The sequence below is a fragment of the Pollachius pollachius genome, assembly GCF_949987615.1.
Source record: "Pollachius pollachius genome assembly, chromosome: 20".
In the NCBI taxonomy this organism is placed as follows: domain Eukaryota; kingdom Metazoa; phylum Chordata; class Actinopteri; order Gadiformes; family Gadidae; genus Pollachius; species Pollachius pollachius.
Window position 1 is genome coordinate 6,044,392 of NC_136953.1, and position 26,050 is coordinate 6,070,441.

General features: G+C 45.4%; 1 protein-coding gene across 1 annotated transcript in view; it reads right to left on the reverse strand.

The window, feature by feature from the left end:
* Positions 1-26,050, reverse strand: part of nrxn2b (neurexin 2b) — a gene marked incomplete at both ends in the record, with an annotated part of 530,523 nt that overhangs the window by 438,819 nt on the left and 65,654 nt on the right. The window contains one exon of the mRNA XM_079758236.1: positions 11,526-11,555. Within this exon, the coding sequence (XP_079614362.1) occupies positions 11,526-11,555 (30 nt within the window). The remainder of the gene's footprint in view (positions 1-11,525; positions 11,556-26,050) is intronic.

Genomic DNA, 26,050 nt, shown 5'->3' on the forward strand with positions numbered 1-26,050 from the left:
TGAGGGGTTGCCGTAGCGATATGTAGTCATTGGCTGGAAGCTGAAAGTGCAAGACAAATACAGGCAGGAGGGAATGCGATAGAATATATGCAGGGCTCAAGACTAATAGTTTCTACTGCTGGCACTTCGGAAAGGAGCTTTTTTTGTTCACAAATTTGGTCGCATCATTAGGTCGAGCGTAGGTCAAGGTTGAGCTATGGTGTGTGGGATGTGTGCAGCTCCATATGAACAGTGGTTTGTTTTTGGCTTATCTCCACGTCCGAGTGAGGGCTAAGCTTCTCAGTATAAAGCCACATATGTGGTGGATTTCGTACAAAAAGTTGATCATTATAACGCTCATGAACAACAACGGTACTAAAAAAGCATAACAAAGTTGCTGTGGGTCATGACATGCCCCCCAACCTTTCAAGAACTTTCAGTCCAATTTTTTTTTTTTTCTCTTGTTCAAATTCCAGGTGAAACAGAGGGTTCACTGTCACTTCAACACCTAAACCTTGCTATAACCTCAATTCCCATTTAGCTCTGCAGTGATTACAAACTACCTACTATTAATAACTTGCTTCTAATTGGGTTATGTACTGAAATTAATATTTAGTTTTAGCCTTTTATGCATTATTCTAATTAAACAGGTTTTAACCAGTTTTACCGTCATTAGAAATTCAATGTTTTCATTGAGACATGCCTTTTTTTATGAAGTTACATGATGGCACACCGGCACTATAACATTGTCTGGGGAGAACCCTGTGAATATATTTTATATTTATAAGTATAACTCACATCCACATGGTCAATGCTGTTCATCTAGAGCCAGGCAAAAGGGCCAAGCACCCATCCACACAAGATAAAGAAGACTAGAGATGAAATGCCCACGAAGGAGATGGCAAATCCTCTGTGGTTCTACAAACCGAGGTTCGCAAAACTGCCATCCATCCATATTATATACAATATATTAAGGAGGCCTGAAACAAAAATATGAAATGTTTCTCAAAGGAATTTGTCTCTCAAAATCACATAAATATAGCAACTGCGTTCTTGTGTCTGAGACACATCGCCATGCACACAGAGTATTGCTAGGGTTCTCAACAGCTTGATTTGTTCGCTTGAATTCGTACGATCCATTAAATATATTATTCAAAGGTTAATAAAGGTTTAGCTTGTAAAATGAATATTGCTCTACGATTTTATAACATGGCCTATAAAACATACTTATTGTGTGTGTTCCTGTGTCAGACACATTACACCATTTGCATTATTGGAGTTTTCAACTTCGTAATTTTTCCTAGATACATTCTTTCATAAAAATAAGTGTACCCACGCCAGATTGACTACATGTCTCTCAAGCCAAGATGTCTCTCAAATTGATTATTTAAATAGTCGCTAATAGTCTCTGTAACCACGGCTCCTGTTGCTAGGGTTATAATTATGGGATGCCTTCAAGGCAAAAACACACACTGAGCTGAGCTGGCACTTGGCTGGTCGCCCTCGACGACGAGGCGCTCAACAAACCACTGGGAGCTCGGATCAAAATCGACAAAGAGAAGATGTGGAGTGTAGGCGATCATACACACACGATTCACATATTATGAGACTCAGACTTAGTTTATTTATCACATACAAGCATAAGTGAGTTCAGTGCAGCTAATGCTTGCCCTGTGCACCCCCCTCAAGATAGATAGACAGAAAACCAGCAAAAAAAACAACAATATCCCATTGTATATAGACACTATATACAGTTTTAACATAATACAAATAATGTACACAATAAAAATTGACATCTAAAAATAATATAATAATTCAACACCATAGTGAATACACAATATTTCATGAGCAATAATGAAACAATAATGTGAAAAAAACAACAGTTATACTGTCAAAGGCTACAACAACAGTTGATCAGCCCATCAGTCTTAATGTGCAGTCCATCAGACAGATTTTACTAGTCAGATGGTCCGCAGGAAGAAACTCCTTCTGAGCGTTCCTTCTTTGGGGCTTGAGGCTGCGGTAGCCCGAGAGAGAGAAACGGTGCAGTAGTATGCAGTCCTCGTCTCCTGAAGCACTGAATGTGGACGTCCTCCGGGGAGTGGTGCGCTGGGCAGGTGGTGAGCTGGCCAGTTGGGCGGAGCAGCTGGAGTAGCAGGTGGTGACGTCTCCAGTGAGGAACCTCTCCATAAGCACAGGTGTTAAAAGTCCTGCAGGAACCCGTCGGTTTACCCCCGAGCCTTGTCCACCTCTCTTAAAGAGTGAAGACGAGTGACTCCTGAACACCACCACATGGTCGGCATGGGGTCGACCGGGTCAGCTTCTTGGATATGTGAAGGTGTCCACCCCCTCGTCAGGAGCCCCGTTGATGCTGAGTGATCTGTGAGGCTGCTGCTGGTCACTTTTTCCTGAAGTCTAACCTCACCTCCTCTGTCTTAGCAACATTCAGTGAGAGGTTATTTGTCCGGAGCAAAAGTAACAGATTCAACACTTCAACAGTCAAGATTGGAGATTCTCCCCGATGGTCACATGCGGAGGTCAGGCTTCGGTCAAGCCACAATGCTGGACATTTGAAAATGTGTGGGATTAATGAAGAAGTTGAGTTGGTGGGGTTCAAAGTAGCAGCCAAAGACTGAGCTGGCTGAGCCTTGCAGTATTTAAAACAGTACTGGGGATGCCATCTGGTCCAGCCGGCTTCCTGGCATCAATCGTCCTGAATGAACTCCTCACCTCATACTCCGACATCTTCAGTGGGCACTCCTCACAAATGCCCCTGTCCGTGGCATTCACGGTTGCTGACGCCGGTGACATCGAAACGGGCATATAAGCTATTTAGCTCGTTGGCCAGGCAGATGTCAGCGTTCGATGTGGTGGCTTTGGGTTTAAAGTCCACAGTCGTCCTAATGCCTGAACACATACATCTACGATGGGACTGATGAAGTTTGGCCTCCATCTTCTCTCTGTACTACCTTCTTGCGTCTTTGACACTACTCAGCTGGTAGCATTACACTTCTCAGCGGGACACATTCCTGATGTAAGGCCAACGGGGTATGGCCTGACCTGGCCCGACCAGACACGATGTCATGTGATTGGCGTCACCTCACATCCTCTCTAGTGGCTGCTTGTGGGAGACACAACATTGTTGCTTTGATTGCTTAAAACAAAGAAATTCATTTGAATATGATTTTGCGTCTGCCATTACTCCCTGAATGTGGATTGTCCAGTCACATTGCCGAAATGCACGGCACTAAACGCTCATTTCTTATAAAGATGATCTCAGCTAAACTTTTATCCCAAATCTTTAACACACCTCAACCTCTGCCACATGCAAGCCTTCCCACAATCCTTTGCACCATGCGTAGGGGCTTGCCAACTGAACTTCAGTTAACCTTATGCAAATAAGCGTGTAATGCGTTTGTCCATGTGATTGGACAATCAACATTCAATGACTACTGGTGGGACCATGCAGACATTCCTTGTTTTAAGAATGTTTGCAGCTTGTGACAACGTTGTAAACTCCCACGAGCAGCAACTGGAGAGGGCATAAGGGCGATGCCTTGAGATCATACCGGTTCTGACCGTGCTGAGACAGTAGGCAAGATTTGTGCACAGATTCGCCACTTTGATTTGTTCACCCGAGGGATTCATGTAAGGGAAGGACTTTAAGCTGTGAAGTGTATGGACAGTCCATGCATTGGCCATGGCCTTCTGAGTAGCCATTTCGCCTTAACATTGATCATTGATCAACATTGGATGTACGACACGAGACATATCACCATATGAATCTTTTGGGAGGACCCTGATCAAGTCAATTTTGATTTGCCCCACCTTGTCGATTTCCCACACAGCATCTATGAATTAAGCTTTAGCATCTAGAATAATCTTCTCAACCAAATCAACGCTTCCTTAAACAGGCCAACGCCATCAGTATGAATAAGTCATAGCGACGTCATCCAATGTGTCCTGAAGCGTGGCCTAACGTTGGGTGGACTAACGTTTCACATGACACATTAGCCGGGGTTCCTGCTTCTACTGTTTGTAATTTGGAAGCAAGGAAATGGCGACTTGCCTGATGGAGGGAGGGATTTGACCTTGTAGCTGTCCTTGGAATGAGAATAGCAGCGGTCATGGTCCGCTCTGCCCTCGTGCTGCCTGTTATATGCAGGTGGAAGTTACTGTATTCAGGGAAGCTCTGGTAAAGTCCCCCGCCACGATGTGGGCATTGTCTGGATATTGGTCTGGATTGTGTTAATATATTTCAACAGCTCTGTGCGAGCACTGTCCGTATTGGTCTGGGAGGGAATGTATACTCGGATCAAAATCATATAGGAAATGTCTCAGTGATGAGTAGTCTGTTCAATAGAAAATAAGTCTCTCCCAATTGGATATGGGCCGCAAGTCAAATAAGAGTAAAAGAGGAGAGTAAAACAATAAAAGTACACTCTGGTCAGAAAAAGCAGGATTGGATATAGTGGTTCCATTTTCTCAACATATTCATCTGCAATAACATACTTTAATATGAAAGTACACATACAAATCATAACTTATGACCCATTTACGCACAATAACATATTCACATCCAATAGCGTAAGGTAGTATGGTAGTGCAGTATAATGTAAAATGACATTTACATACATTAATCTAATCGAATCACACAGGAAGCCGCATTTGTGCGGTTATGTTTGTCCATATTTGTTTAACATATGTTGGCACATAACTACCCGAGGTTAGTTATATGTTACTTTTGATTTGTTTTGGGTGTTTGAAGATTTGTTGTAATGAATATTTATATAATTATCATCTATGCCTTGTCCTGTCTAGCTCAACTGGTAGAGCATAGCAGCCTGCCATGCTTAGAATAAATGTGAATAATACTCACAGTGTTGTAGGACACTTTGTGCAGAAAGTGCCCACTTAACAAGATAGCACGTATATTAGAATATAACTCTGTAAGAAACCTCAATGACAAAGCCACTTCTATATGTATGTATTACTCGGCTGCAAAGCATATTCTATCAGCACCGCTCTCTTCATCTCTCTTTCCTCTTCCTTTTTATTCAGACTTTATTTCCCTTTCTCTCTCTCTCTGCTATTATTAATACCATTCGCCTCACTACTTTCAGCATCCCCTTCTTTTTCCACCGTCCTTCAGAAACTTGTACTTCACCAGTACCTACGGGTTTCTAATTCCACTTCTGGTTCGTTCATTAACCCTCTTCATCCCCACCCCATCCCCCACTGACCCTAATTACAACCTCTGACCCTTACCCACCCCAAAGAACGACATGTTCTACATCAATTCCTACCCTCTCTTACTTTACTTACTCCCCCCCCTTTCAAGAGTGATGTCATGTGGGCCTAATTCAATTACGCTCCTAACTACTTGGACCTTACACTTTTCTTTTTATTATATATATATATATATATATATATATATATATATATATATATTGAAGAGATAATTAGTCAGTGAGTGGGAGCAAGAGAGAGAGAGAGAGAGAGAGAGAGAGAGAGAGAGAGAGAGAGAGAATGAGAGAATGAGAGGGAGTGAGAGAGGTTTATGCAATTAAAGATGGGAGAGGCGTACGGCCAAGACCCTTGGACACCGATGACAAATGGCTGACGGAATCCATTTCATTAAGGAGCACAGGGGCCTGTAGGGTCGTGTGACACTGCGATGCTCGAAGCTAGCAACAGTTCAGTCATTATTGGCTCTATCGGTTTAGATGGAAACATCGACCATGATTGCCTCGATATGGGATAAAATTGGGATGCGCTGCAATGATAGATTTTTCATTTGGAGCAACATTTGGGCATTTCATACACCGTCCAATGCGATAAGTAAAGGACATTATTGTGCAATATGTTTTGAAATACAGTTGTGCCTTTTAAAAAGGTTCTGTCAGTGACAATTATCAGTTGTCAAAAGAGGGATAGGGTAGAAAAGAGAGAGAATTTCTTTTAACTCAAGAACCAAAAACCATCTCTTCCTTCTCTGCTCCCTCCCTCCCTCCCTCGGTTCTCCAACATCGAATAATGTTGCATTTCACGCACCTTTGATTGACTGGCATGATGGAATCCCTCAAGCATGGAAAATATGCCCGTCAGAAATTAGCCGGCAGCGGTTTAAAAACTAAATTGGCTCATACAGACGCAGGTGCTGTCAAATCGAAACGAATATTCTCGGAGAGCAACAAATCACCCTCAAATAATGTAGTTTTAAATTTAACTGATCCATATCTTTAACGCTCAGGTAAAAGTGAGTTTGAACTCTAGGTTTTTTGCAGCATGGAAGCTTAACGGAATCCCCGGGGAATGCACCACCTTGTTGGTAAACTACCACCTGGGATGCCAGTGGATAGATGGGGAAATGGCTTGCAATGAATAATCAGCCTTACCACCAGTTGGTAAATTAGGGCCTCTTTAATTTCCCTCTAGTCTACACGGACTCCTAGTTCAAGGGTTTATGACAAATGAACACATTTGTTCCATTTGATCTATTCTGTTACATGTGCATGTTCACTCTGATATGCGTTTACATTTTCACAGCGCATAGGGGGTGGGCAGATTGTCTTTGAGGGATGCTTGGCTGGTTGTATGGTTCCCTGGACCTTTGATTTATTTCCTCTGCTTAGCCTGAAGTGAACCTGATTAATTACAGCTCGGGTCATTATCTTTGTATGTAAACAGAGACTCCTTGTACTCACAGACCTTTTTCAGAAGCACATTTTTTCCTGGGAAGAAACAGTTAAAGGAAGAAAGATGGTTGTGGATGTTAACATCAGAGGCATTTGGCTAGGCAATGTGGCCAATCAGAAAAAGCTCCACCCATATGCTCTGAGTCACTGCTCTAGCCCTGACCTTCAGAGGGTCAGTCTTGTGGAGCGGCCTTACTCAGGCCTGATCCCCCTCCATCACCATGAGTGTCAGGATCCCCCGTCTTACAAATAGGTTTCCATTGGTTATTCATCCTGGTCTCCCACCCTTCATCACACATTCTAATCATGTGAATGGCCATTCAGACAGAAGGTTCTGGGTTCAATCCCCAATGTCTGAGGCTTAACCGTAGGCATACTAGCCCAATATGTCCTTCTCCTTAATGAGCATTACCTCTCTTCACTGTGAGTCACTTTGGATAAAAGTCTGCTGAAATAAACTCAACAGGAATACTAAAAACCGAGTTGCATTTATAAAACATGAATACGAATGTCAGGTTTCTAGGTTGAGTTTTTTAAAACTGTTTTGCTACAACATCTGTTTATTCCACAGGGAAAAGTAAACCATCTTAGACACACCGTACAGGAGCGAGACTCAAAACAGCCGAAAGATCAGCTATTTCGCCGCCAACTAGACGTTTCCGGGTAAAAACTCAAGCACCGAGGTTGTTCATTGATTTTAGATGCGCGGTGAAAACGCTGAACATCACAGCCTTCGATAAGAGCGACAGTAATCTACATACTGCAAGTAGGCCGTTCTCCTGACCCGAACAACAAGTTAATCTGTTTTGTTTTGCTGAAACTCCACTCGGGGGATCTCATGCGTTTGAGGCAAAGCCATGTCTCACAGGATTTATACGCAGACTCCAATTCAGATAGCAGATTAGGAAGGAGTTTACTACTCTACCTCCCTCTTCCATTGGCTGCTAGGACAAACAGTTGGTGACCCGGTGATGGGTTCTTGTTTAACAATCAGAAAGGGTTTAAAGTTTAATCATATTTCAAATCTGGTAATGTGTTGACATAGTTAGAGAGGGTCTAGGTTAGCGGTTCATGGTGAAAAGGGGTTACGTTTCGTGTACTTTTCAGGACAATTCGTTGTGTGTTTCATTACCCTGGAAAAGTCTTTGATTGGTTTGTTGATGCTTGAACAGAATATTTTATGTTAATATGTAATTATATATATTTGAGTTTTGGGTGTGGACTGCCTTTTATTGCTGGAGGTCAGGGAGGTGTGTGTTTATAGCTGGGGGATAGGGGAATGTGTGCTTTAATATTTTGGGGCAACAGTCTCATATTGAGTTAGATAATCCCTTGATCCCTAAACCCATAGAGAGCCCTGGGTGATGAGCGAACACACACACACTCACACACATACAGGCTTAAAGACGAATGGAAAGACAGTTATGCAGACAGACAGACAGACAGACAGACAGACAGACAGACAGACAGACAGACAGACAGACAGACAGACAGACAGACAGACAGACAGACAACTGACAGATACAGACGTATTCGACAGGCAGACTGTCTTAGAGATGGAGCCAGCTAGCCAAATGGAGAGACAAACAGTCAGAGAGACAGACAGACAGGCAGAAGGAGAAAGGGAGACAGAGAGGAGAGACAAAACATTAAACAAAAAGAGAGACCGAGGGACCAAAGGACATAGAAGCAGACTTAGAAAAAACGATCAAAAGACAGAGAAACACATAGACAGAGAGACAAACAGACGGACTATCCGATAGAGTCAGAAAGACAGCAAGACAGATAGGGATCAGGGATAACTGGTGGTTGGGTTGTGTTTGTCCTTCCCGTGGTCATTGAAGGACGGCCACGGGTTAGGGAGGAGGAGGAAGCGACGGAGGAGGAGGGGGGTGGTGGCGAGTGGGGAGGTGGTGGTAAAGAAGAAGGTGTTGGTGATGAAGGTCCAATGAATTGTCCCCGTCCCATGTCCCACGAGGTCGGTGGCCCAGGGCTGACATGTAGCAGTAGCACCTGACCCAGTTAGCTGACGGTATAGCTTTCTCTCTTTTCTCCCTAGACAATGGATATTCCAAAGACAGCACATGGACAGAAACGCAGTACTTACATCTGTGCATGTACTTACGTATACGGTTGTTTTATTCACAGTTATGAGCACATTCTTCGAAAGTGTGTCAAATTGGCGAGATTGTTGGAAGTGAAAAATGGCATCAGTCCCTGAGATCTCTGGTGAGTCTGCTTTGGTTCGTCGCCAAATAGGATTATTGATTTTTTTTCTCTCCCTAAAGACGTTTCTCTGGGCTGTCTGTCGAGGATAAACACTATATTTATTCCCGCGATGGGCAGGATCGATAACGAAGTAAGCCGAGGTCTTGTTTGATTAACCCCCTTTAATCAACTGCCAACTTTGAACCCTCGAAAAATATTGTTGTTTTCTTTACCCAGAACTTGGTTGAAATGTGTCCTTGGGTATTTTCCAGATCTGGTCATTAAGTAGTCACTCGGAAAAAAAGGATGTCATTATAAATTGGAGGACTCTTTAATTAACTTGGAGAGTAGGCCTAACTGTTATTAGGAGAAAGTGTTGAGTCGCTGTCAGAGTTCAACATATTCAATCAAAGTACACTTGGTGTTATTTCATTATTATAATATCTCCTCTATTTCTACATTTAAGAAGTGCTTTTTATTTTAAGTTAGTAATTATCACGGCATTACACGTCTGGTCCGTGGATCTAATGCGGGGTGGCTTGGATACGATGACTGTATGGACTAGAACCCCCGGGAGCGCCGGTGAGGGATTTTCATAAAAAAATCAAGATGGCTGCCACTGATGAGTCACACGTTCCGTTGCTCTGATTGGTTGGAGGTCAATCCAATTATTTTCAGAGGCAATTTGGTCAACGCCCCCGTTAATAACGTCACTTAGAAACCGAACATTATCTGAGGAGTTTAATGTGCATTTGCGTATTATTCCGGTGATAGTAGGCTTATGAGCAATGTCCTCTAAAGCAGTTTCACAAAGTCTTTCTGTTTGGATTAAATATAAATTTCAAGCAGATAGAGGAAAAGCCATCTTAAATCACGGCTTTAGTTAGACTGGGGAAATTGAGCTTTCTAACCACTAAACAATCCCTGTTGCTGTGTGGAAGGTGACCATCAAGAAGAGCATTGTAGGCATATCATACTTTCTTCATAGGTCCCAATTCCTACTTAAACGAAAAAAAAAGTTTGAAACAGAGTGGATTTTTGCTAAAAATTGAACAAACATTGCAGGTGTTTTTAAAAGCTGGCATAAAAATGACATATTTAGATGCAAGCGCAACAAAGATCAGGGGCTGGACTGGTTATGAAATCACAAAGTTTTGCTTTGAGGTGCAATTACAGTTTATTTTATTCTGAAGTAGAGTCACTGTATCATCATTTTCCTGTGGAATAGCTTCTGTTGAATGTGGTGACACATTTCACTGTGGGGAAGAAGCCAGCAATAAAGTTAATCTTTATTCCACACTCTCTAAAGGCGTCCCTGCGTGCGCACAAAGTCACGGAGGACGCGGCGACCTTTGGATAAAAACAAACTGCTAATTTAAAAATTTCTAGCAAGTACCGGCACATTCCCCGACAAGGCCTCAGCCCTTGGACTCCAGGAGAAATGTCTATGACGCAAATTAAAGTGTGAGAACACCTGTTTGGTAGTGAAAAAACAAATCACATTCCAACAATGTAGTGGTCTTTAGTTAAGGGCAATGTGAGGGCGACATTACAATGCTTTTGGATTGTGTGCACATTTTTTCAACACGGGCAAGAACAACCATCAACATCAATCTCAAAGACAAGCATGTTGTCACTTTTTTCTTCCTTCTTTTTCCCAGTAGTCTTATCACAGGGATCAAACAGACAGACAGATAACAGAGCGGCAGCCCTCGTGTGTGTGCACAGTTCGGGTTAACAGCGACATCAGAGGGAAACACAACCAGCGCTTTGGATAACCAACAAAAGAAAAGAAAAAAGATTGTGCCAAACAATGGGAATGCAAGCAGAGGGGTGAAGAGTGACTCTGCACATTCAGGGGGGGAAGGGAGACGGGGAAACAGAATCACCTTGAGGTGGTGGTGGATGGATACACACTTGTTTTTTTTTTCACTCAGAACCAACTGACAAACAAGACATTTCCCAAAGAATCAGCAAATGTTGCTGGTGGTTTCTTTGAGACCCAAGCAGAGAGAGAAGAAGGAGAAAAACACATTTGAAATAGAAAAGCATTACCTGTAAGACCCACCCCCACATGTGGATCAGGTCGTTGTGGTTGGTGGTGTTGGTGGGGGAGGTTGGTCAGAAGATATAGGAGGGGTTTTCCAGAGGAACAGAACAAAAGATTGGGAGGACGGACAGTGGTGGAGGAGTAGGAGTCGAAGGTGGTGGTGTTGGTGGTGTTAATGGGGGTGCTGATCGAGGTGATGCAAAGTGGGACAAGGACATGGACTTGGTGGAGGGTGGGGTTTGGCGAGGGGGATGCCATGAGAGGAAAGGAGGATTGAAGGACGAATACAAAAATAAGAACCCCACAACACAAATAGGAAAGTGGAGAAGGGGGGGGGGGGGGGGGAGGAGTCTGTGGATGATGCGTGGAAGGCACCGGAAGATTGGGGACGTAATGGAGGAATGTCCTTTTGAGATGGAGGGGGAGGAGATTGAGTGGAAAAAGGCTGGGCCAGGGTTTGTGTTTTGTTTTTTCGAAGACGGAGATTGGCTCGATTGGCTTCCTCTAGCGAAGAGTGACTTTGAAAAAAACGATTCTAAATAAAAAAAGAAACTAAAAGAGGAACTAAAACAAAAGTAATGAAGCCATACCTTGGTTGTTTAGCGTCAGGTGCGCCAGACCTTGAAGGGGGAAAGAACAGAAAAACAGAAAACAGAAAAAAGGGGAAAAAAGGTCATAAAGGCACAGGGATGTAGAGGAAGAAGAAGAAGAAGAAGAAGAAGAGTAAAAAAAAAAGCATTGTCACAAGGTTGGACTGCAGTTTGTGACAGACATCCTGGGGGGAGGGGGGTCACGGATGTCGAGAGTTCAACTCAAAAGGTTTCAAAAGAAAAACCGACAGGGAGAGAGAGAGAGCGAGAGAGAGAGAGAGAGAAAGAGAGAGAGAGAGAGAAAAAAAGGTGAGAGATGGAGAGAGAGAGACAGAGAGAGAGACGAAGAGTAAGAGATTGTAAGAGAGAGTAACCGAAAAAAATAAGCAAACACTCTTTGAGGGAGGTGTGTGAGGAAGGGAAAGGGGAGGAGGGGGGAGGGGTACAGAAAAAAAAAAGCATTTTCGGTTGGTGCAACAGCCCCCAAAGGCTATTGCTCGCACAAATGCTTTTTTTTTTCTTCTTTGGAGTACTTATGGAACACAGAGAGAACTGTTTGGCAGGAAAAGAAGAAAAAAAATCCTAGAGACATCTGAACAAAACCACGTCTCCTACCCTAAACGCACTGACATTGTCATGGAGACGCGGGCGGGGGGGGGGGGAACACAGGAGGAAAGACGACAAATCCCTACGGAGGCGTTCCATCCATTGGATGAAACCTGAAACCACTTCACAGGCCAAGTGTTGCACCAAACGCCCAGCAACAGCACAGCAACAGCAAATATGCACTCAACAGTTGGGTAGCTCCGACAACGACCAGCACAGACCATCTCCCTGGAAACGCACGAGTACCACACACACTTACATCATGACCGTGGATGGAAGTCCAACAGCGCCAGAAGGGCCACCTGGGGCCCTCAGACAATGAACAGATGGAGCCGCTTCGCAGCACCTGACCAGCAACAATCTGACGCCAACGCAACATGCGTTTTTGGCCATCGACCGAGTCTCACAATCAGACTTCAGATAAGCAATCTAAAGTCTGACGGCAGACAAGCTCAAATCTGGGCCAACGGGGCGTTTCTCTTTCTTTCGTATTTGTTTTGACCGCTAATGTGGCTTGATGCAGGGATTTGTAAGCACGTAATTGACTGAACAGCAAACACAATCGCGGCCAAGCACTGGTAAACAGTAACATAACTGTCTGCAAAAGGTTTCAAACACTCAACACTGTGGAGGCTGGCCACTAAAAAGTATCCCCTTCAAATCCTTTTCTGAAAGCCTCCTCTACTCGGGTGAATCTGTTTCTCATTATGGCTTCCGGACCAGGCCCCCGAAGTTCTGCTATAACATAGTGGGACTGCTTGATCTGACATAACCTTTGACCTATCAAAGGCACTCTACAGCAATCCGCCCCAAGCATACAGGAAGGTGAAGGTATGGAGGGCTAGCCTACACTTAGAGTCTTTATAGGTGGCTGTGAGAGAAGTTTGTACATCCACGGCTACGCAGCGAGGTCAATATCTTGCTGCGTCTACAGGTGACTCTGACACATTTATACAACATCAATGCAGATGACAAACCGACCAATCGTGAACCCTGTGATCCCAGCTCTGCAAATTTTTGTCACTTTCACACCACAACCAACAAACCAATGTAAACATGTCAAAGATCTAAAGGGGTACCGAGTTACTCGAAAGAAAAGGAAGAGGTCCTCTCCGGTGGGTCAGCATCTTCAGTTGTTTACAACATAAACACACAAACAACAACAACGACAACGACAAAATGCATAACCTATCGGGATGTGACAACCCCAATGCAACCAAACATCAATAAAACTGCAGCTGCTTGCAAATGACTCCACTTTGAGGACACACACAAAAGAACAGACCAACACATCCCTGTTGTCCTCTTCCCTAACAACGACTATGCCCCAAACCTTTGAAGCATAGCGATGACCCTCACAATACAGCCCTCTTTTCCTGCTCCTCCGAGCAAAGGAAGAGGGATGAGGTACAAGACGAGAGGTGTGTGTGTGTGTGTGTGTGTGTGTGTGTGTGTGTGTGTGTGTGTGTGTGTGTGTGTGTGTGTGTGTGTGTGTGTATTTGTGTAGGGCATGAGAGGAAAGAACAAGTACATTTCACTTCAATGACTGCCAAAACTTGCCAGTGAGATCGAAAGTTTTGCATAGATCTTCAGACCGAGCCCTTGCGAGAGAGAGAGACAGAGAGAGGTGAAGGGGGAAAGGGCGAGAGAGGGACCTAACGGCTTAACGGCTAATACTTCTTAATTTAGTAAAACATCCAATAACGGCTAATATATCTCGCAGCAGAATTTGCTAATACCAAGACGTGTCGTTGACAGCATGGGACACACATAACACACACACACACACACACACACACACACACACACACACTCACTCGACACAGACACACACACCATGTCTCTCGCTCCTTGTGACACATCTGCCCACGCGAGAACACAGAGCGGCAGCACACACACACACACACACACACACACACACACACACACACACACACACACACACACTCACCAACACCCCCAGCATCCACACAATATGTCTTCTCAGAGGGAGATAAAAAAAACCTTGCCAGGCGCCAGACACACACATATGCCAGCACGCACACGCCAGACACACACGCCAGCAACCCAGCAGATCCGGGCCAAGAAGAAATGGCTATTACAGGCAAGCTAGCTGGGGAGGAGCAAGAGGAGGAGGAAGAGGAAGAGGGAGAGAGAGAAAGAGAGAGACCACAGATAAATATAAATCTTGGTTAGGGCGCATTAATAAAAAACACAGTTGGTCAGAATTTATTTTGTAGTGATTTTTAAATGGCTACACTTTCAACATGCTCACCCAAAAACCCTCGTCACAATTAATTCTGTGGCTTTCCAACACATCCAGCGACAAACAGTAATTTCATGGAGATCTGACAGTGGATTGTTCAAGGACATAGAGGAAGCAACCAGTTTCCACAATGCCACACAATACCTCACCTACCTCTCTACTGCCGCCTACTAGCACTTTAGCAAGCTCTAGCTAGTACTTCAGCAAGTACCGGTTGGTACTTTAGAGGTTTTAGGTTCCCAAAATGCATTATAACGAGACCCACCTGTGAAGAGGCATTCAGCCCAGTACTCAACAAATACTTTGAGCAGCAGTAACATGTCAAAACAGCTGACAGCTGCTGAGCTAATTTAGATTTGCAAAGTATATTTTCCGTAAAACAGCAGTCACATTTTCAGTCTTCCAATAGATAAACAGTGTAATACACAGCATGTTTGCATACATATATATTTTAGATGTTTACCGTACATATAAAACATATGCTCATGTTTGCCGTCCTGCGAACTGAGAGCCATTTATGGGTCGCGACCTACATTTTGGAAACCACTGCATTACAGTAATAGCGGGTGGCAGTGCTTTAGAGCTGGTTGGAAATGCATCTAGTTTTATGTTCTAATTCACTCTGGGCAAAGAGGGAGCGGAAAACAGCATGAATCAAACCACGGCGGCCAGAGGAGGCACTGTAGCCCACACAGCTAGACGGAGCAATCAATCCCAGATCCATGAATCACCAGGTTTTTTCTCGGTTTTGTTTTTCCCCTCGCTCAACATCTGAGCGTTTGATTACATCCTTAATTCCGTGGCGAGTGCAGATGGGCAGTGCCTGGAGCCGAGGCGCCGCGCTCCGATTGGCCGGCCATGATTGAGTGGCAGATGGAGAAGGGCTATAATTTCGCCATTAGTGGAAGAAGACACGCTTCCTGGCAAAATCTGGCCACCCTTCGCACGGCTCTTCCGTCGCCTCCCCATCCTGTGTGCATCCTCCGCCACATGCACACTTCCACACGTGCACACTCATTCCCAGTGCAGCTGGTCTTTTTTAAATCCACCCACTCCCGCCCCCCCCCCCCCCCCTTTCATCTCAACCATCTCAGCCAATCCCTTCCATTTCCCATTGTATGCTTCAAGACGCTGTCATGCCGCTTTGAGTTTCGCAAAGTATGAACAGCTGGGAGCATTCACAGCCCTGGTCATGCTAAACTAAGCTAAGCAAGGGGGGGGGGGGGGGGGGGGGAATTACATGAGGTTAAGCACCGCCATGGACGAAGCAAGGTCATGAATTTATATTTGAAGTTCCCATTAGTTTAGAGTTCGCAGCACATCTATTAAAAAAATGTTTTCTGTAAACATGTCAAGGAGAGGGAATCTCTGATCTGTGACGGGAGACGTTCAATGTAATGCCCAAGGATGTGCAAGCACATGCACACACACACACACACACACACACACACACACACAAACTCAATCATAAGCTAAATCCTACATAAATGCGTCCGTACACACACATTACACACAGTGATACTGTGTACAGTATTAAATATGAACGAGATTTTTGAAATGGTAAATGTAATGCGTTTTCCAAGGGTAAGCATGCATGCACACACCTGCATTCCCAGAAACACACACACACATGAACAGATGTTTCTGCTTGTAAACTTGATAGCGGGGAGAAGGGGTGAATGACGGAAAACTAACGTGAACCAGCGTCATTATCGACTCTGCCTAATGTATAAATTCTCTCTCTCTCCCTCTCCCTCTCTCTCTCTCTCTCTCTCTCTCACCTGTCAGAGGTATGTGAACGTTTGCTCCCGTGTGGGAGAAACCATGAAGGTCAGACTGCTTGTTGGTAAATGGGCTGTATGTTTACCACTTGCCAATGGCAGTAACCTCCTAATAAAACCTTCCAATACGTTAACCAAAGCAGGTCTCTCTACCGGTTTACCCATCCCTATCTAGTCCACTCCTCCATTCTTAGCTGGAGCCACGCAACCTGTAAAATATATGTTTCTATAGTGAGGAGGAGAAAAACAATGATTGTGTCCCTTCTCGGGGGCTTGCTCTCATTTAGAGTGTGGGGATGTTCTCCGACTTCAACAAGCAATATTGATGACCCCCCCCCGCATCCCATACCCTTCAACACCACCACCCTGGCACAGCAAACTTTTCCGCTATTGAAGCAGACTCATAAGTGCCTATGCGTAATTCAAGGCTGTTGGAATCCATGACTTGCGTAGGAAGCGACAGTTATGAAGTCGCATACATCAAAATTACGATGGTGTTTTGAAATATCCAACTGATTTGTTTAATGGGCCCGCATTTCTTGCCTGAGGAGTCGGAGGAATGAGGAAATAGGGTTGATAAACTTTAAATAAATTAAAAAGACGTCAAATAACTTCATGGCTTTTTAAGAGCCCATGCAAAGATTAAAGCTTTCATAGCGAGATCATTGTTGAATGTGCTCCGATATAAAGTGCACAACAAAAACCTGAAATTGAAAGCATAAATTCACAGGGGAGGCAAGGGAGAAACCTGAACCATTTATTTCTGGAGATGTCACAAAGTGTGCGAGAGAGGGAATGTAATACGAGTAACTGTGAATAATGTTGATATCTATGATCTATAATGCAGTCTGTACACAGCTTAAGTGATATATAGAAACTAGAGCAAGAGGAGTTAAAGGGCCCTTAATTATTCAGAGATCTCTGTCAGGGATATCGTATGTATGTATGCATGAGTATCAGAGAGACAGGAGAGAGACACGGGGGGGAGAGAGAGAGAGAGAGAGAGAGAGAGAGAGAGAGAGAGAGAGAGAGAGAGAAGACTAGAGTATGAATTATTATTGTTATTTATTTATGTCATGCACAAGTATGGTAGGAAGTACAATTATTTGGTTCAGGCTCCTCGGCCTAGCAGCAGAAGACATGTTATACATATCTATAAAAAAAACAACATCATTTAAACAGTATAAATCCAAAAACTTAAAAGAAAAAAAATCGATGATAATCATGATAGTAAATAGAGCAGTAGAACAGAGTCAGGAAGCAGGCCGCCAAAGCCCACTGTCCTTGAGCCTGGTCGCCTGGTGGAAGAAGCCCTGTCGTAGCCTGCTGGCCTGGGCCTTGAGGCTGCGGTACTGCTTGGCAGACCGTAGCGGCTGAAACACTTTGTGGTTGGTGTGGTCGGGGTCAGTGATGATCCTACAGGCATTTTTTGCCACACCGTCCGTTGTCCACGTCCTGGACGAAGGGAAGCTCACATCCACTGACGCGCTGAGCTGACCTCACTGTCCTACTGCAGGGCTTCACGGTTGAGTGCAGTGCCGTTCCCATGCCAGGCGGTGATGCTTCCTGTCAGCAGGCTCTCTGTAGTACCTCTGTAGCAGGCCCCTGTAGGGTCTTCTACAGCCGCCGGGGAAGGAGTTTTGTGGTGCCATTTTCAAAGCATTGCCAGACTGTTCGTCCCGTCAGATGAGCTTCTAGGTGAGGTGGACACAGAGGAAAATAGAGCTGCTGACTCTCTCCACAGCAAGTCCTGGGGATGCCAATGGGGTTAGTCCTCGCTCCTCTCTTCCTGTAGTCCACGGTCAGCTCCTTCTTGTGGACGTTGAGGGAGAGGTTCTTCTCCTGGCACCACTGGGTCAGGTTGTAAACCTCTCTCCTGCAGGCCGTCTCGGTGATCGGTGAACTCAATCGCCAAGTTCGAGCTGTGCGTCGCCACCAGTCGTGGCTGTGTAGGAACGTTAGTGTCGTTCGGGGCTCCTTTTTTGAGGGGAGGGGCCCCATCCGCACTAGCTGGCGTCAACCGGTGAGGAAGTCCAAGCTGCACAGGCTGGGCTTGATCCCTCGCTCCGTACGCTTGGTGTACAGCCTGGAGGAGACTGCGGTGTTGACTGCTGAACTGTAGTCAACCAACAGCCTCCTCACAGGAGGAGTTCTCTTCCCGAGGCGGGTGACGGCGGCGTGGCTTGTTGTGGTCAGGGCGTCGTCCGTGGATCTGTTTTGCCGGTAGGTGAACTAGGGTGCAGGGTGGTCAGTGACACGTCCCAGATGAGGTCCTTGACAAGATCCTCAAGGCGTTTGCTCACCATGGGAGTGAGGGCAACAGGGCATCAGTCGTTTAAGCAAGCAACCTTGCTTTTGAATGAGAGAGCAGCAGAGAGACTGCGAGGGCGGGAGAGGGTGAGAGTGTGTGAATATTTTCTCACTCCTCGAGACGTACATGCTTTTTAAGCCATTTAGGAAAGGCGTTCATTTCTTTGTTTTTTAACCTCTTTAGGAGAGCCCGAGCATAGACAGATTCAATTGCTCATGGGCTTCGGTTTGACTAGCGCCACTTTATTACGAAGCCAAAACATATCTCGACTCTATTCACAAAGAAAAGACTCCCTAGACATCCTTGGACAAGATGGCCGCTCATTATGACATCCACCCAAACAGAATTATACATCACTAACAAAACTTGCTTGGGGGAAGGCGTTTGCTCAATTCTAATATCGAAGGGTCTCGGGGAAAAAAAAAGATCCAATGACTACACTGCGAAAACACCAGGAGCAAATTCCATCTTCCTACCGAAGGAGGACGAATGCCACGGTGGACGAGATGCCAGGCGACGCTGACCCCTTACCTAAAGCGCTGAGCCCCCCCCCCCGGCCCTCCTGGGGTCCCGCAGGTCAACAAGACAAGCACGTGTCAACCAGGGGGAGTCTGCGCCGCCTCTCCGTCCCTGTGTCTACATCGCCGCCCCGTACGCTGTGGATCCAGGGCTGGTTTCCACACGCCTCTAAAGGGACAGTGGTTTGTTATGATGACTTAGACTCACTGTTCCAAGGCTGTTTGCGTTAGCTATCGGGCCGTTTAGAGGACGCTTTAATCTGCCAGCGACTTGAACTGCGTATTGAGATACAATCAGACTGGTCGTTAAGGAGCGGGAACATATTAGGGCATTTTGCTCAAGGATGCACACTGGTACACTGTGGATATTGGGGTTCAGAACCCAAACGCTTTTGGCTGTGAATCAAACCCCCCTAATCACCAGCTCTTTGAGGCTTAATTGTTCTGTATAATAGACAAATCGTTCATCAAGACTTCTGAAGGCCTGCCTGTATGTGTGTGTGTGTGCGTGCTTGCGCGGGCGCGCGTGTGCGTGTGTGCGTGTGTGTGTGTGTGTGCGTGTGTGTGCGTGTGTGTCTTTGTGTCTGCGTGCGTGTGTGCGTGTGGCATGTGGGTGGGTTTGTGCTTGCGTGTGTCTGTGTGTCTTTGTGTCTGCGTACGTGCGTGGGCACGGGCGTGCGTGCGTGTGTGTGTGCCGGCTAGCTTGTCTGTGTGCATTTGTCTGTGTGCCTGTCCCTCCACACTATTTCCCCCAGGAATCCCATAGGGAGCTTTTGACCTGCAACAGGTCACTTTAGCTGAGTGGAAGCATTAAATAGTTATGGTCGTGTTCCTCGCCTCCAGACGCCACCATCGCTCATGACCATCGCGCCGGGCAGTTAGCAAGCCTCTTGAATCCAGCCATTTGCCATTCGCTAATGTCTGGGTAGAGGCCTTGACAACGGGTACTTTGGATCCCCATGTGTTTGTGTGTCGTAGCTATTCTAAGCCCTTTACTGTCGCCAGCATGTGGTGAAATCGACTAAAACCACGGAATAGGGATTGAGGGCTCTGCTCCTCTCATCGCTCTTTCACCCTTAGCCCCGCCTCTTCTCTTTGTCCATTTGCCGCATCCAAGTGTCTGTCTTGTGTGTGCTAGCACAGTCTGTGGTGTGGAAATCATGTTATTATCTAGCGTTTCAAGAGTCCTAAAAAGGTAGAGCCCAACAACGTCTTAAACCTTGTCTGCTTAAGTGTTGCTGTCCATGGTGCTGACCTCTGTCGACAAAACTTAAAGACAGTGAGTCACGATAGGTGGAGGTACAAATTGTCCACCCAATGTTATAGTACTATTACAAGAAGGTCTTAACCATAACCACAGCCATCTGACCCTATCAAAGACCATCTGGTAATTATTGAATGGCCAGAAATCATGCCAAACTAATAGTAAACGTTTGAAGAGCAGAGGAATCCATTATGCATGAACATCAGGTATTGCGTGTAATAGTTTTCTCTGACATACATTATAGGATACTCACAATGAATCCACTTTCAGTACATTGGATGAAACAATATTATCCTATTATCTTATTTAGAGTATTAGTGTTTAGTGTCATTAAAGTGACTTTATTCTGGGCTCTGCTTAGACAAAACCTGAGAGTCTACACTTCTGATCTGAGAAGCTGTTCATAGCTCTATGTGTGAGCTTTGCATTGTTTTAGTTGGCGGCAGGTTATTAGCCGCCCTCCATTTTCTTTGCAGCTAACTGAACTGTGAACCTCACAGACGGTGTCTGGAAGTTCTAATTGGAACGTGTTTTTTTTTTGGTTCGTTTTGTGATCCGGATACTCTCCGTTTCCAAATGAATTACGGCTTGTACGTAAACAGCACCTTCATAATTCGAGTCCCGTGAGTTTGTCAACGCCATGCGGTTTATCCAACAGCCCGAGGTAGGGCATTCATTCATTTCATAGTTTTCTTCTTTTTCCTTTGCTTATGCAAATTTGCACTAAACAGTGTCGGGTTGCGTTCGACAGCAGCAATTGTTTCCGACTTTCGCTTACGGAGGAGGATACGCTGACGCAGACAGCAGGAGAGGGAGTCACTGTGTTATGGAGTCGTACACAAAGAAAAGGATCCCACTGGCTGCAGTATCAGCACATCAAAATCCAGCGGCTGAGTGGAATGCTGTCGCAACGATTGAAAAAAAACAAAACAATAAACAGTGGGGAAACTTGAGCAGCCACATTCATTTCCCGTTATGGTCCTAAGGCAATTAGCTCAATCCCTTCCTTTCTTCTTTTCCATTCCTCCTGCCTTTTCTCGTTGGACAAAATGGATGTCATTGCCAGTAATGAAGTTTAAATGTTTCCGCAGCAGATTTTGAAGTGAATTGTTCGATTAAGGTCAGGTTCAATAGCCTTGTCGAAAGATGTGTAAGAAAGTTGGTTAGTTAGAGGGGGGCAGGGAGGGTTGGGGGCGGGGGGGATTCTTTCTACTCACAGCTGCAGGGCAGGTCACAGCATGCAACATAACAATATCCCATAATGCGAAATTAATGTCTTCCAAATGAGATGACACTACACTACTTTTGAGCAGACACCATTAGAACACACTTGGAAGAAAAATAAACGGTGAAGTCTAAGGTTGTTAGGCAACGATTTATTTTCTGAATTGCTCCTTCGGGGACAACCCTCGGCCTGATATTTTCAAGATGCTAACCGCTATATTATCTACATGCCGCAAATAACGACCAACACTGGACGATATACGGAGGACATTTGCGCCGAGCGTGTGTTGAAAAAATTGGAGTACTTGAATTAAACTTTGTTAAGGGAAACATACGTTTGCGTTATCTCGTGTAGTAGTCAAGCAGTAACTTGGTAACTTGTTGTAACGGTACAATTGCCATTGAACAAATACAATAAAATTGACTGAAAACTACTTATTGTTCCCGATCCCTAACCCCTTTTTTTTATATTTTCACACAACAGGTTTCTAACAACCGTTCAGCAACAGACCCCCACTGGTTGCATTCATCTATGAAGCTCCACGGGAGAGCAGTACAAAATTGTCCTGTCAAACTCAGAAGAAAGGCCTCCGAAGTTACAGAACAGAGAGACTGGCGCGTCAGGCTGACAGAGTAGTTGATCACGAGAAAATTGAACGCCACTGAACCTTGTGAAGAAATGTTTTGACAATGTTAACCACGACGTCGGTTTGTTGTTGGGTGAAATGGCAGTGCTGCGCTCATGAAACAATATCTCACGTGTGATTGGACAGCACAGAATATAAGCCATTTTCTTCCGCTAATGCCCACGGCGACAACATCTGTCTCAGCAGAATTCAGGGAAGCACAAAGAATAGAAAAATAGCCACTTCCAAATATTGAGTAAAGTTTAAGAACATATTTTATGACAAGGCTATTTTTCTTTCCACGTCTGGCCACAAAAACTACACTAATGGTTAGAATATAATGACAAGACAGCGGACAGATGTCTACTTTTTTTTCCCCTCAAAGTTTCTAACTGCTTTAAGGGTGTGAATTGAGCCGCTTCCGCTCGGCTCTCTCTCTGGTTGGCATGGCAACAGGCTTTGGTGTCCCCCCACCGTGACGGCAGCCATATTGGCGTGATGCCGTTCCGTTTAGCATTCTATCCTCTTTCTTTTCTCCCTTCATCGATATTCTTCCACCATTTCTGTTCTATTGTTGGTCTCTCTCTCTTTCTCAATCGTCTTGTTTTCCATAAGCCTACTGTCTTCCCCCATTCATGTCCTCCTCCTCCTCCTCTTCGTTTTTCCTTGTTACATCTCTTCTCTCTCTCTCACTTATTCGTCTGACCCTTTCCCCCCCCGCTTTAATGAGCAGCCTACTCTACTCCTCTCTTTGCTATTTTCGCCTAAGCAATTACGCTCGCCTTTGTGTGGGTTTTTATTATAATATCTGGCTAATATATAGAGCTCCGACCCTGGCTGAGTGAAATGAGTTGGGTTGGGGGGATGTGTTCTTTATTCCTAACAAGGTTATAAAACCAAGTAAGGGAATCCAGTAATTACATTAAGTGGGGGGCTGTGGTTCACTGGGCAAATGATCTTCGCGGGGTAAACTCTAAAGAAATCCTGTGTCAAAGGAAATAAACCTCCCCGCTTTATCTATCTTCTGAAAGTTAGCCGTGCCCTTTTAATCCTCTCTAAACACTTTAAATGTGACACACAAAAAAAATATTATGCGAGCAAAAGGGAGGCATATTAAAACTCCTCCATGTCTCAAGGACTTTAGTATCTTAGAAAAAGATGAATAAATTAGCTGTGTCTTTTCCCCCTGAGAGCATGGGTTGAAAATAACCATAACTCATAGCAGCCACAACTAAAAGGACTGATGGCAACCGTGTTGTTTAAGGTCTGTTTGATGCTGGTCATGTGTGTGTGTGTGTGTGTTTGTGATGCAAGGTTACAATGTTCCTCCCTATGGGTGTCCACACTGCATGGAGAGTACGTCTGCTCACTGTTTTCAGCACTAAAACTGCACTTTGGGCGTTTCATAGCTGGCAATGTCAATGTCTAGATCTCCCAGTGATAGCTGACCATTTTCCGAGGTATATGTTTTGCTCGTCTATACAGCAACACAAACCCTTTTCAAAATATCTACCAATATCTTCCATGGCGGAAAATGTACGTCTTATTCCTGCATTGGTCTCAAAACTGAAACAAATATTAAGGGTTTTCAAATCTGTCTGACGTAGCACCGCCTACATGGCATCAAGCCTCCTCCAACACCACCTTCCCAAAAGGCCCCAAACCACCCTCTGCGTTCCTCCGCCATGACGGACCTTAGGGCTCTCTCTATGCCTGGGGACTTCTTCGCCAAACAGGAGAGGGTCAGTGCTGCGACTTCCTCTATGCATCGAACAACGATTCTTCTCCGACCCGCCATGATCCAGCTCTTCAGGAGGAAATGCTTAATCTGGTAACTTGAGCTGTTTCCCCCCTGCCTCCACCCGGAACAGCTGCTCCCAGGCTAAGGATTGAGTCTGTTTTCTCCCGACGCAAGCATCGTAGAGTTGGGTGATGGGGGGAAACCAAACCTCCTCCTGCCGTGGCCCACCTCCACCCTCACCATCTGTTCCCGGTCTACCCCTCTATGCCACAGCAACGGTAGGACCTGCCACGTGACCTTAGGCCATCCAGTGTAGTCGGCGCTACACTAGATGAAAGTGTAAACGCATCAAAGTGTTTTTTTTCCTAAATCTTTCGGTTGGGCCTTTGGACACTCCAAGTCGGCGTTTTACGCAACGGAACAAAAACAGATCATTTTGTATATGTTCTTTGAAGTGGATAGTGGAATGAAAACAAAATAGACTATATCTTTTATGCAGCGGGGCTGAAGCGACTTGTAGACGCTCTACTTCGGCCCCGCACAGTGCTACCCTTACCAGACACCGTACAATAATGAACTGATCATCACCTGGGCTTAGGATTCATGTCTATGTATTTCCTTTGCTCCCCTCACTCCCTGCTGAATCTTCACAAACATTTGTTGTTCTCAATTTTGCCAGGACGTGGTTCTAAGTTGGACTTGTTTCTCCCCTTTGTTTTATCACGGAAAGTGAGGGTTTGTTTGTACTGCGTCTGTTGCTTACTTCCAGTAAAGATGTAATTTTGTTTTACAAATGCATTGCTCCCCCCACCTCTTCTTACACACAGAATTTGGGTTCACAACTTACCCAGACTGTAACAAAATCAAGTGTGCAGCCCTGGTGTGAATAGGTGCTGTCTGTCCACAGACAGCACCTATTCACACCAGCTAAAGTGACCTGTTGCAGGTCAAAAGCTCCCTATGGGAATTTTAATCTTTTCAGAGGAGCTAGAATGAACAGGCAACCGATGGATACGAAGGCAGCCTTCTTTTAATTTCCCAGCACTCACCAACAATGTAGTGCAATGGCAACCTCTGCCTTGGAGGCCAGCATCTAGGGCCTTTGGTTTGTTGACGGCTAATCGAGAGCTGGGAGGGGGAGGTAAGAGGTGTGAGGGGTGGCTGGATGGGGGTGTGAGGGGCATTGGGAGGGCGGGCGGGGCCTACACTGCTTCTCCAAGCGGCTTTACCTGTGCGTTCCTGGGGCTTCCAGTCAGCCCTGTGCTGGATCAGCTCATCTCCGCGGAGATGGCAGGAAGGTAAACTGGATTAGGGGCTCAAGGATCCCCAGAATGCACACGTACACACACGTACACACACATACACACACGTACACACACACACACACACACACACACAGTAGACGCGCTGAGAGAGCATGTGTCGGGGAGCAGTGTTTGTTGTGTGTGTTTGTTGTGTGTGTGGGGTTCAGGGCTGGTGGAGAGGTGGATGGATGCTAAAGCGCGGCTCGAGAGACATTAAGCAATTGATGTGCGTTTGATTTCCCTGTTGCAATTAAAAGACGAGGGTACCTGGCGCCGTCTGCACACTGCGATGTTGAGACACTTGGTAATGAGTGTTGATGTGTCGACTGACAATGAACCCAACACACCCCTAGATGCCTATCCACTTACTAGAGTTTCTCATTTTGCCACACATTGAAAAAGGCAATGTTCGTAGCGACGCGCAACAAGGAGAACGTCAGTGTGACGTGTGTGCGGTGTGTTCGTGTCAGGACTTATTTAGAAGGCGTGGCACATAATAACACGGGGGGGGGGGGGGGAGGGGGGGGGGGTGCAATGAACTATAACACCCAGTCTATGCAAAGTGGTCAGACGAATATATACTTTAGAAAATGTTCTTATGTTATTGGCAGTGTATGTTAGATTTAGAGGGGGTTTCATACAAGGTGACTAATGTTTATGTTTCTTTTAAAATCTGCTTAATTTCTCCGTGTTCGGACATAATCATGCTTTCAGCCAATCGGTGGTCGGCGACTGCCTAACCCGCCCACTTAAGAGGTCCAAAGCAGAGCCGCTGTGTCTGGTGATGGGGGTTTGCTTAGCGATGGAGCCGCAGCTGAGGCATACACCTGCCCGGGACACGTGGAGGAGCTAGGCCACCATGCTAGTGGAAAGCCACCCAGGCA